Raw genomic sequence first — 13,192 nt, forward strand, 5'->3', positions numbered from 1 at the left:
GAGACGAAAAAAAACCCAGAGACATGGAATGAACATCTTTACCCCATAATGTGCTCATGTCTTTCCCACAGGCTGTGAGCTAGTCACCGCAGGGTTGACTTACCACATACACCAGTCAAATTGGCCCTTGAATCACTGGAGGCCCTGTTCATCTTCATAGTCTAAACTAAGGTTCTGTCTCAAATGACCCCCTTGACCCTTGCAGACCTCCTACGAGTCCACACTTTGGTGAAGTAGTGTTGCTTGAACATAATGTTCTTGGGTCCTAGAACACTGAATTCAGCCAAACCAGTATGGACATGCTTGAAAGAAGCTTAAAAGACTGGATGTCCATTTCAAGTGAGTTATTTGGGACAGGGCCTAAATTGTGTCCTTTCAAATTTAAATCTAACAATTTAAACTTTCTAATGTTAACAAAAAGGAATATGTAAAGTGCACGTCATATCATCTCCACGTACCTCCCATCCATAAGTGGTCTCTTTTACCGTGGCGCTCTGCAGTCCGTTGTATGGTCCGAAGCGTTCTCCCATCCGAATTTTGACTTTAGCCCAGATCCCAAGGCCAGCCCCTGGAACAGACGACTCACGGAGCTCCAAGTCAGCAGGGATGGGAATATCATCGGGAATGTAGACGGGCACCTCATAGGGTGAGCCTTCTTTAGGAGTGAAGTCCTCATTGCAGGGCTGAGGGGACGTGGGCCCCACCGCAATGGGGGACATGATGCTGTCTTCTGTCTCCTCTTCTGCGCTCTCGCCAGTCACGAGATTGGGCTCTGTGTCGTACATGCTGTCTACTGCCTCACTGTCATCTGAAAGACAATACAGAGACATTTGCAATACATTAGCAGAATAAAGAGATGCAAAGCACATCAAATGTTCCTCAGCTTCATTTCTCCAGATTACCATTGTGTTTGATTCACTGATTTTGAAAGGGATATTTCACCCAAATTTCAAATTCTGTCATTAAAACCCATATGATTGTCTTACTATTGAACACAAAAGGTTCATGTTCATGCAGCTCTTTTCCATGTAATGACAGTCCATAATGACCATGTGTTTGAGGCTCCGAAAAGGACCAAAAATAACACTGTAGCTTTCAAATCAACTCAAATGGACATCATTGGCTGCTCTTACTTAATTTTGTGGTGTTTCTTCCTTTTTGGAGCTTGATAGATACAACACCATGAATTGTTAGAAAAAGAATTATGTGAAGATTCTTGATTAAATAATTAAATGATGATTAAAAATCATATTTCTGTTCCAAAGAAAAAAAAAATAACATCATACAGGGTTGGAATAACCTGAAGCTAAAAAAAATAATGGTTAAATAATGACAGAATTTACTTCTTTTTTTTTTTTTGTGCGAACTATACCTTTAAATATACAATCATTTGCACTGCAAATTGAACATTCTGTGCTTTGAACATCATATTTTTATATGCATATTGTTTTTAAGAAAATATAAGCGGTGTGAGTACTGTTTACACCAAGAGTGATAACTATAAAAATAAGTGTAACAATAATTATTAGTGTCCACACCAAAGCACAATAATGTCGCATTTTCATAAGCGTGAACTGCAGTGATGTCGTCTACCATTTTAAATGCTTGAATTTTGATTGGCTGTCAATGTTTTTAGCATTCATCAGCTGGGGAAAAAAAATATTCCAACAATATAGTCTTTCTGTATCGTTATGTCATATGGACTTTCTTATTCCCATAGAATTGGAATGATTATTAAAACTTTATAGTTATTTTCCCCGGTGTGAATGGGCCTTTAGTCTGTTCAAAACTCACTGTAACAATGCTAGGATGTTCTGGCAGGTTGCCAGGGTGTTGCTAATTGGTTGTAAGTGGCCCAAGTCAAAAAAGTTGACCTATATGATGTTCCATCCTTCCAACCCCACCCCCATTTTATCTTCTAAAAGGCAAAAATCATAAGACCAATCACTTTGAAAAGTAATAGCATCCACTCAACAAGCCATACAATTTAAGGTATCATTCATATCATTGCGAATGTACCAACATTTAATTCTTAGGGATATGGGTTCTTCAAATCACTAACCATGAGTATAAGGAAAATAATATCATTCCATTTGGATATTAAACCATCACCCTTTTTCTGTCGCATTTCCCCACCAACATCACCAAGCCATTCAAACAAGCATGAACGTTTCAAACCAAACGTTTATTTTTCTATCGCTGGTTATACAGTGATGTGCACTGATCTGTGAATAATGCACTCTGCGTAAACCCAAAAAAAAAAAAAAAAAAAAGACACTCGTGAAGAATTCAAGCTTTGTTAGATTTTCTGTAGCTTAGTGAGTCTGGCACAGGGAGGATCCCATTTATTTCATAGTCACCGCCATTTCCTGTCTGATCATTTTACAAATAATGGCAGCAAATGACCCTGTGGCCTGACGCCACTGCCAGCCATCTATGTTTATTGTCACTCTTTGCCTGACAGCATAATTATGGTACTCATCATTCATGCTAGCAAAAGGAACAACTCCGATTGCTAAAAATAGGTTCTGTTTCTCTGCATTAGTTTCACACGTATCACAAAGTAGAAAGGACGTGAAAGCCCTTTAATACCACTCTGTAGGATCATCGGAGCTGGAGCTGTCAATCTTTGAGAGATGTCACCTGCATCGGTGTTCTAAAATTTCTTAGATGAGGGTCTGAGGCAGGACACATGACACTTTCGAACTGTATCCATGACGACAACTATGCACGTACGCATGGATGGACTCGCTGTAATTTGTAGCAGCACCACTGCAGTTTGCTATCCAAACACAGGACCAGCAATCAGGGCTAACTAGGCCGCAATTACACCAGGAGTGCTTCCAATCAACCAGACTCGGCCCCCCTGCCAGCGCTGCCAAGAACACAAGTTTATGACTCCAAACTGTTTTCTCTCACATTCAAACGCTACTTATAAACAACAGCAAAGTCATGAATAAGTATAAATTGTAGTTACTGCTAAGTTGGCTTTAAGTCAAACGACAGCGGTTTCATCTAGTCAGTTAAAAGGTAGGGAGAAAGAACAGAAATGTTCCCCATAAAAACCCTGGGAACTTTGGAAAGTTTGACTTTTAATACAAAATTAATAAAATACATTATTACTCTGTGCTCTGCAATATTTGATTTTGATTGGTCAATCGCAGCTAAACTGCATTATCGACTGTTGATTCTCTACACAGCTGTGCTAGTGTGTTGTGTCTCTTTCTTTCTTGCATAATAAAATAATCTATCTAGCATGATTTCAAATATTTCATGTCATTTCTGAGGTCCTGATCACCTGTCATTCCCAATCCATAAGACTGTTGTTCATTTTTGAAACATAACTAAAGATATTTTAATGAAACTTGAGAGAGTTCTGTCCCTCCATTGAAAGTACATCCGCCTAAAAATGTGACACTTCAAAAAGTTCATAAAAGCATTGTAAAAGTAATCCATATGCTTTGAACATTTTGAAACAAGTCTTCTGAAAATTTACAATCGCTTTATATGATGAACTGGTTTAATTTAGGCTGTTATTGCCATATAAACATTGATCACCACACATACTGCTGCAAACAGAAGCTCAAACGTACTTTCTTCACAGATGAGAATCAGTGAGGTTTGTTCTCACGAAACACGCAAGCATGTTTGAGCTTTTGCAAGAACCAGTGAGATTTGTTCTTAGAACATGAACAAAAGCCTTTTGGTTTAGAAACGACATGAGAGTGAGTAATTGATGACAGAATTTTCATAAGTAGGTGAACAATTTCTTTGAAATCAAAAGATGTCCTACCATCCCATGGTAACTTACAGTATGCAAACGTTAGGACTGGAAATGCAAATGTTTGTGACAAAACCTTTTTCAGCAATTCTCAACAATCAGGGAATGTATCATATAAAAAGCTCCACATTAAAAAAAAAAGCTTTAAAAACAGATCCTGCGTCATCTTGCGATTTTGAGGGCAAAGAAATGTTTTACCAATTTCTTTAATGATCAGACTTTCATTGGAGTCTCAATGGAGTCTCAAAGCAGCCAGGCAATTAACTTAAGAACATGTGGCCCAGTAGTAGCTTCCCCTTTTCACAGATCAGTTAAAGTTTTATAACCACTGCCTATCTGGTGCTGTTTGCAAGAATCAAAAGTGTTTTCAAACCATTAAAACTTTTTTCCCCCCTTCTCATTTTTGGCATATGACCTGAGTAAATTTTCAACAACCATAGAAAGGGTTGGAAAATCTATTAAATACGCCAGTTAAAAAGGCTGTAGTGTACGAACAGATAGCTACACTAGAAGAGTGATTTAAAAGACATTTAAAGGACTTAATTGTGATGAACAAAACATACGAACCATCCGAACGCAACACACTTTTCGCAAACATATATCTATGAATTATACAGTATGTGTTGCTTAAGACTCAAAAAGGGAAGTTTTCAGGGTGTTTTCAGACAGATAATGGGCTTTTTTCCAAAACAGGGACTTATATTGTTACAATGTTGCAGTTTCTTCTTGGTTTGGTTCGCTTTCACAAGGAAACATTTCAAAGTATGCCAAAATGTTTTTAAAAATCACATGTGAGTAAAACTGTCAGAGTAAATCTGATTATGTTCTTCATAGCATCATCAAGATGGATTGAAGTTAGCTGCTGCAACACATTTCCCATTATGAATTATGATACAGATTGGTTTGTTGGTCCGTTTGGTCAGATTTCCTTCTCACCACAGAATGTGTTTTCAATTGGACCGAGACCACCTTGTTCAGGCGATCTCGAATTGATCGTTTTGGTGCGGATCCAAACTAAGGGTATGTTTACAAGACAACGATGTACTAAAAACAAAAACGTTTTTCCTTTTTTGTGTTTTTTGCGAGCAGATGAGAACGTTGTCAAAGTGATCCTTGTTCACATGGATCTGACAAAAACGACTAAAAATGTTGATGTCACTGTAAAGAAACACTACACACCTATAGATTGAGTGTAGCTGGTCCTACTCGATCAGCTCCGAACAGGGATTCAAACCAGCGTCTCCGGCATGGGAGGTGGGCACGCTAACAAGGACGCTTTAGACTGTCGTCTCTAGCGTCAGTCACTAGTGCGCCTCTTGAGGCCAGGGGAGTACTAGTTACTAGTCGCTTCTGTTACACTCACCCCCCTAAACCTCACTCCCATCCGGGTCACGGCACCACATGTAACTGGTCCTATTCGATCTGGTCTGAGCAGGATTCGGCATCTCTGGCACCCCCACGGACCGCCAAAATCTGTTCACTGACTTTTTGATACACTTTCTATGTAAAAACAAAACAGTGTGACAAAGGTTGGTTGGTTTCAATGTCAATCAGACGGTCTCTTCCTGTCTAAGTGAGTGGTTCTTGGCCAGAATAAGCTGCAATGTGAACCAGATTCCACGCCACAAGTCAAAAATCTATAAAACTACCAGAAGAGTGGATTGAATAAAGAAGCATTATAAACTGAGGCTCTGATGTTCTTTGGATAGAGATCTCTGTTGGATCCTTATGTTCAAAATGTCTCCCGGAAGTGAAGTGCCTTCTTATGTCTGTGTTTGCTCTCGCTCTCATACTGAACTGTTTATCCTGATTACATCAGGCCGTCATCATTAATTCGCACCTTGGGGGTCCTTCTCTCCTCTGAGCTACGGCCACAATGAAACGCTTGTTCTGCTTTGTTATTCCACTGGAAACTACTGTGCAGCCGGGCCGTAGACATGAAGGCATCAGATTTATTTGATAAATTGTAAAAGCGTCACTTAAGCAGGAGAACAGGGGCCTGTATTATTGCAAGCTGCTATAGAGTCGAGGGGAGACACTGCTATGCTCTGTGTTCTTCTTCCTGAAGAGCTGATCTGTACTAGTCCAGCAATCTTAGGCCTTTGACCAACATACGTTTTCACTGTCATTTCAACACTCCAAAGTGTAGCTGTGCTAGAGCTGAGTATCATTACGATATTGAGCGAACGCTCTCCACACATTATACATTCATCAAATACGTTCGCTTCAAATTTGCTAAATCACAGCGTCAGTCCATTAAGAAAAAAAAGGCCAGAGAAGGACCAATCGGTAGACACCAATCGAATCATATGATTTCAAGACTGTGTGCATATGAGTCGGCTTTCAGTTGCAAAGCAGCAAGTTTTTGTCATGTTTTGTATATTGTTACAGTGGCAATGACAGGATTTCACAAGTAGCAAGTAAACACAACAGTGTTTTATTATGTGTTGTTGTCCAAAGAGAAAAACCACACATGGACTTAGCTGCTTCTGCAGCAAAAGACAGTCAGATTTGTTAAATACCAATGACCAACTGACTGAAGTAACATTTTTTAAATTAAGGCATTTCAACAACTAACTAACAACCTTTTCATTGCCACAAAAGTGAAATTACTGAACCTAAACATAGGAGCCTGGTAAAAAGTGCACATTTAACAGAAATCCACAACTTGGATTGTGCATGTATCCGGCACATATTTTTCAGATGTGTTTGCAACATCAAAGTACATCATTATAAATGATATTGTCCCATCCTAGGGAGGAAACTTTTGAAATTACATTTCACACAGAAAAGTTACGAATGTGCAGTTGTCAAAACAACACTGTATTCATTCCATACACATGTGAACTGAACCGAAAGATGTACCAAAAAACGAATACATGTACCGTTACACTCCTTGCTAGCAGCACTCAGCACTCACATTTTCTTCATAAAATGTAAAAATCTATTTATATGGACTTGCATGTGTTTCTCTTTAGAGATGTCAAGAAGAGAGACTTGAATGAAAAAAAAAAAATACTTTATGGAGATAAATATAAAACAAGCACATATTGTGATATTCCAAATAGGGTAAAAGCTTCAAGTTTTCAGAGACTGAAAAAAAGGTCCTGGCCAGTTTAAAAACTTTTGTCATCATCATAATCACAAAGAAGCCTTGTGTTCCTCTTGAATCAAAACTTGATGATTTTCTATTCTCTGAGTTTCTAAACTTAAAAACTTTGCTTTCCAGAAACATGCTCTGTTTCCCCTCGTAAAAGCAGCAGGGAACATTTCCAAGTAACACTTAAAGTAGCACTATTGTTTCTCCAAAAGTTTGGTGTCATGGGGAAGATATATATCATATTATATTATTTTTATATATTGCTCTGATACGTAAGCTTACTAAAGCACATTTACATGTTCCTTTATTCAATACTCACACCTCAAGCAGTCTACACACACACTAACAGTGTCAGCATGTACTATATATTCTCTGCAGGCAAGAGCAAACTCAATATATGTGTGCGGTCCAGCCAACATCTGAAGAGAGTGCTGAAGTAAGTGACCTCAACCACCTCAACTGTTTGAACAGTCAATACACAATGATCTGTGCCGAGCTGCCGGACGCACTGGCACACTTCATCAGCTTCATCTCAAATGAATATGTGAGCCATGAGCTCCATGAATCACACTGGGTCATTTTTTTTTTTTTTTTTTTTTTTGCAGCATATATCAGGAGTGATCACAAGCCACTACTGCCTCTGAGAGCAGAATAAATGTTTCACTAATTATGCATAAATATTTGCCCAATAAACATACTCGAACATCATTTTTTATTTTATTTAATATTTAAAAATGTATTATTATGATTATTGTAATATAGCACTATTATATTATATGATATATTATTATATTAATATAGCATGGTAACTGTTGTCTTTATAAAACAGTTGCCTCATAAAATATAAACAACACAGATTTTCATTAAAACAATATATTTTTTAAGCATATTATTAGGTCATCAATTGCCATTATTCCACCAAAAAATAAAGGCCTATTTTTGCACCCAAGTTATCAGCCTAATTATGCCCATACTAGTCATTATGAAAAGAAGAAGCTTATATTGGCAAATGCAGATATGGTCTCTGATAGAGTTGACGTAAGGCAGTAAAACTAGATCTCTTTTTTTGAATCCAAAAGGTTTTAATTATATTTTGCTACATATAAAGGTATTTTAAAGATTTTGAAGTGTCAAAAGGTCATTTGGTTTAACCATCCAAAGGACAATACAGCAATTTCATTTACAATTAAAATATCTAAAAATGTAATAAATGTGTATATTTTTTTATTCTGGCATGATTTTATAACATCATTTGTTAACATAGTGCAAAATGGTATAGTCGTTGCTTTGTTATGAGAAAAAATGCCCGGAAAAATAATTTCATTGTTTCGGAGTAACCAATATATAGGGGCCATTTTGGATCAAGTCATGTTGTCAATATCATGTGACAGGATATGACATAATTTAGACACCTGTAAAGGACCACATGGTAATGAAGCAAAGTAACTAACTCTCTATTAACTATTTGAAAAATGTATGTTTTCACTTGCTCATTCGCATGTCCCGAAACATCAGGTCATTCGGTACAACCGCTATAAAACATGGAAAACGTGTACTAAATATAAAATGTTTGATTGTTCTTTTGCTAGCTAGATATCGGCCTGTTAGCATTGTTTGAAAATATCATCATTCGATATAACCAAAAGTATTATTCGGTAAAACTGAAATTTTGGTTAAAACAAATGACTTTTTGGTGATAAATTTTGTCCATCTTGTAAAAAAATGACAAAAGCAGTGTTAATTGATTATAAAAAACCACACACTCTCATTGTTAAGACTTAATGAATCTTCAAATGTAATTATATCTCCATTATCTTCTTTTTACACTTTTAAAAACCTTATTTGTCAATTACCCACTTGCAAAGCAGAGTGTAAAAAAAAAAAAAAAAAGACCTGGAAACCCCTTTGCTGTAAAACCAGAGTTATGAAGCAAAACAATGCAGTGCTACAATGATATTCACCATGCTACAAAGCACAAAGATTTTTCTTACACCTTCAGCATTTAATTGATGCACATAATTAGAAGGCTTAAATCCCCACACCTGGTTTTACAAAGCCTAATCAGTTACCAAAATCATATTAGGGCCTGCGGGAATCTGGCTCTGTGTCTGTGTGTGTGTGTGCGTGTGTGTGTATGCCATTCCTGTCAGCCTCTCCTGATTGCCATTCTAGTCTGCCTTGCTCCCCGGGGAGCAGTGCGAGGCCTTGAGCAGACATTTATTAACACGACAGATTAATAGCACCAGGGAAAAGACATTTTCACAAACATGATAAATATTAATAATAATCAATACTAACTTACATTTGCCAAATTGAGTTGCAAACATCACCCATGGGGGGCAAGAAAGAGGCAAATAGAGAGAGGAGGCAGACGGGGACATGGATACAGGAAAAGGCTAAGGTTTGCTAATAAGTGCCAGAAGGTCTCAGGCGTCTGGATAATGACACAACAGCATATGCTCCATCTACTCCAGAAACACTGCTGCTCATTCTCTTGCTACTCTATATTATGGACAGTACGCAAGATCAAAGCCATGATAAGCATTCATTTTAAACTCATGAAAGCAATAAATAATAAAATGTTTCATTTTAAACACTGTGCCACCTTGCAATTAGGGATGTCCCGATCACGTTTTTTTTGCCCTCGAGTCCGAGTCCGAGTCATTTGATTTTGAGTATCTGCCGATACCGAGTCCCGACTTAATAGCCTACATAAAAAAGAATAAAGAAGAGCGAAAAAACAGATCCAGGATGCTTTTCAGGTTTTTCAGGTATTCGGTTTTCAAATAGTAATCAAATATAAAATATCACTGCATATTATCTTTACTGTATAAAATAAATAAAGATTAATCATTATTGAAGTTACAAAAACTATTCAGTCAAGAGCAGTGAGTGATTTCTTTGTTGTTTGTTGTTTGATTTAACATTAAATACAGGCAGCAGGAATAGTTGTTTTCCCTTTAAGACATGCACGATCCAGTACATATACTGTTACACATGCGCTGTCTTTCTCGACTAATATACGTTCACTTAAGACATAACCGACTATGTTTGCTAGGATACTCACTAGGACGGGCATGTTGACATAATTTTTGTATGAATTTGTCCGCTGAAGCGCAAGACTTGAAAGAGAACTCAGTATTTGCGCGCTGACTGGAATAAACGTGTGCGCGCTTCGGATGAGCGCACACAAATCTTCTCACAGCGCGCGCGAGTTCTCTTTCGCGTCTTGTTCTTTAAGGTTTAAATCAGCAAGGCTTAAAAGAGTTAGTTTAAATACAGACAGCAACGTGTGTCAACACCCGGGTGATGACGGCGTAAATGACTGGACATGAGAGCAGACGGCACTCGCAGTTAACAGTTTACAAAGAGTGACTGTTTTGTCCACGCTTTCTGATTATCGTTGTTGTAACGTTTTGTGCATCCATCGACTGAAACATACATTATCTGAACTCTGTCTGTATTCCACGTTGCTATTTTAAACAAACCATATTAACCAATAGATGCGTCGTCATTCGAGATGGACCGCAGTGCAAGTGCGTAAGTGGAGAACCGTTGCACCCCTAATACATATATATCCGAGTCCTGATCGGGAGGTAATGTCCGATTCCGATCGAGTCTGAAACCACATGATCGGGCCCGATTTCCGATCATGTGATCGGATCTGGACATCCCTACTTGCAATCAAAGCAATTTTATTTCAGTGGGGAGACTGCACTAAACACACTTCTGTAAGCAAAGCAAGTTTTGCAAAGCAATGACAACTTTTAATTTTAATTTAACATTTTAATTCAATTATCTATGAAATATAGATGAATGTACAGATTTTACCATCATCATCATCATCATCATCATCATACACTCTAAAAAATGCTGGGTTAAAAACAACCCAAGTTGGGTTGAAAATGGACAAACCCAGCAATTGGGTTGTTTTAACCCAGCGGTTGGGTTAAATGTTTGCCCAACCTGCTGGGTAGTTTTATTTAAACCAACTATTGTTTAAAAATTGCTATATGGCTAACTTAAAATGAACCCAAAATAGTTGGGAAATTAAAAACCAGATGCAATTAGAGGCAACAATAATAGACAAAAGGTGAATGTTTATTAATAAGCTTTACTATTTTATTAATATAAATTTAATAGTTTATTAATATAAATTTATTAATAAGCAATTTAATAAATGTTTATTTTTTTAATAAATATTCATTGAACATTAATAAATGTTAATTCCAACATACTTTGGGTTAATTTTAATCAAGCAATACAGTAATTTTTAAACAATAGTTGAGTTAAATAAAACTACCAAGCAGGTTGGGCAAACATTTAACCCTACCGCTGGGTTAAAACAACCCAATTGCTGGGTTTGTCCATTTTCAACCCAACTTGGGTTGTTTATAACCCAGCATTTTTTAGAGTGTAATCATAAGACTGCTGTTGAATGCAGCATGTACATGGGAGTATTGGGGGAAAAATGACCACACACAGCACCATATACATTCAAAATTAAGAGTCTTTAAGTAGTTATAGGAGTTATATATAAAGAAATTAATACTGATCAATATTGACAGTAAAGACTTTTACATCGTTACAAAAAAAAATCTATTTCTAAAAAGAGCTGTTCTTTTCAACAATCCTGAAAAAAAGCAGCATATTAAAATGAGTGAGACACCGAAATCTTGAGTATGGTTGTCATCACAGGAAGGAATTATATTTAATAAAATTAAAGAGGCTTTATGTAGAATTCAGAAAGCCTTGTTATTAGCGACACCGGTGGCTGTTAAGTGAACTGCAGCCAGCAGCTTATTGCTCGTGTTCGCACTTGAGACTGAACGTGACTCAATGCCCTGATATGCTCGTTCTGTGCTTAGAAGTAAAAAGAAATTGGAAATACCTTTGCAGTAATCTGTTTTAACAAACATACCAACAATGCTGCTAAGAGTGACGTTTAGATGAATATGTAAGTATGTGCTGTGCACTTTCCTCTCAATAACAAAATAAACACACAACAAATATGACAGCGGTGAGAAAAGAGCAGTTAAGAAAGCATAGCGATGTGGATATGTTTACAGCAGCTCTGCAATTCACCGGCATTCTGTCGACAGATAAGATAAGGCTAGTTAAAATTAAGCAGTTATGATGGTATGATTATAAAGTATATTTGAGACTATAGAATATAGCTCTGAGACTATAGTTTGAATTAATCCTTTTTTTTTACATGACACATTGACATTACAGTACAGATTATCTCTTTCAGCATTATCTTGAATATTGCATAAGATATTCATTGAACAGAATGTATTTTCCCAGAAAAACTGTCTCGAGTCCTTCACATAAAAATCAGTCTGGCTTTCATAGACAAACTAGTAAGTCTAATGTTTTTAAGTTCAATTACAAGCTGTTCACGCATTGGCAAAAAAGTGACTAATACATGAAAATTTTTACATATAAAAAGAAAATTCATTTAAATTATAATATTATTCACAATATTACTGTTTTACTGAATGTTGGTCAAATAAATGCAACCTTAGTGTAGTGTTGTCAAAAGTACCAAGCGCGATACCAAGTCGGTACTGAAATTTTAAAAATGTGACGCTTTGAGCGCTGTTGAGTGGATTCATAAACACCTCTGATTGGCCATTGTGTTCACGTGCTCGTCAGATATGTCTGTGATTGGCTTCAATGAATAACGCTTCAAAAACATGTTGTAAATGGACATCAATGATGCTCTTCACCGAGCGCTTACACAGATACACACGGTTTCAAAACGCTTTCAAATTCAAACACTTCCGTGTGCTTTCAAACGCTCCTGTGCGTCGATCATTGTACGAATAAACCATTCGTGTGTTTTCAACATTATCAAAAAATAAAGTTTATTCATTGATTTATTTATTTATTTTATTGTTTTTGATTGTTTTCACCTTTGAGCACAAGCTCACAAACTCAGATCAGAGCCATCTTATGGGGCATCATGAACCAGAAGAACATACATTCTATATTCATTTCCGTTTCTATCCTGCCAAGAAGTAAAGTCTCAGTTTTGGGTGTATTATACAGCCTCATTTAGTTACCCAGTGGGAATAACAGAGAAGAGAGAAAGAGAGAAATGCATTAATTTTTATTAACAGGAAAAGCCATTGGTTCGGTTTGTGATGGTATCTGAGTTGGGGGAAATGATTTTCACCTCTGGCTCGGAGAGCACTCCCCACCTATACATCACCCGATTACTCCTGGACTGGCCCCGGTCTTAGTCATTAGCCAGTGAATTAACGACAATCCAGCATGCTATTAATCACACTGACAAAAGTGTTAGC

The 13,192-nt window shown here is 37.1% G+C and overlaps 1 protein-coding gene across 11 annotated transcripts in view; it reads right to left on the reverse strand.

Annotated features, from left to right (window-relative positions):
• The window catches only part of prdm16 (PR domain containing 16), a 282,629-nt gene that overhangs the window by 196,016 nt on the left and 73,421 nt on the right, over positions 1–13,192 (reverse strand). For 10 of the 11 annotated variants that reach the window (XM_067395365.1, XM_067395361.1, XM_067395357.1 and 7 more), the window contains one exon: positions 459–808. In XM_067395365.1, coding sequence (XP_067251466.1) covers positions 459–808 — 350 coding nt within the window. The remainder of the gene's footprint in view (positions 1–458; positions 809–13,192) is intronic. The other variant, XM_067395356.1, reaches the window with a different exon arrangement.

The sequence above is a fragment of the Chanodichthys erythropterus genome, chromosome 9, assembly GCF_024489055.1.
Source record: "Chanodichthys erythropterus isolate Z2021 chromosome 9, ASM2448905v1, whole genome shotgun sequence".
NCBI lineage: Eukaryota > Metazoa > Chordata > Actinopteri > Cypriniformes > Xenocyprididae > Chanodichthys > Chanodichthys erythropterus.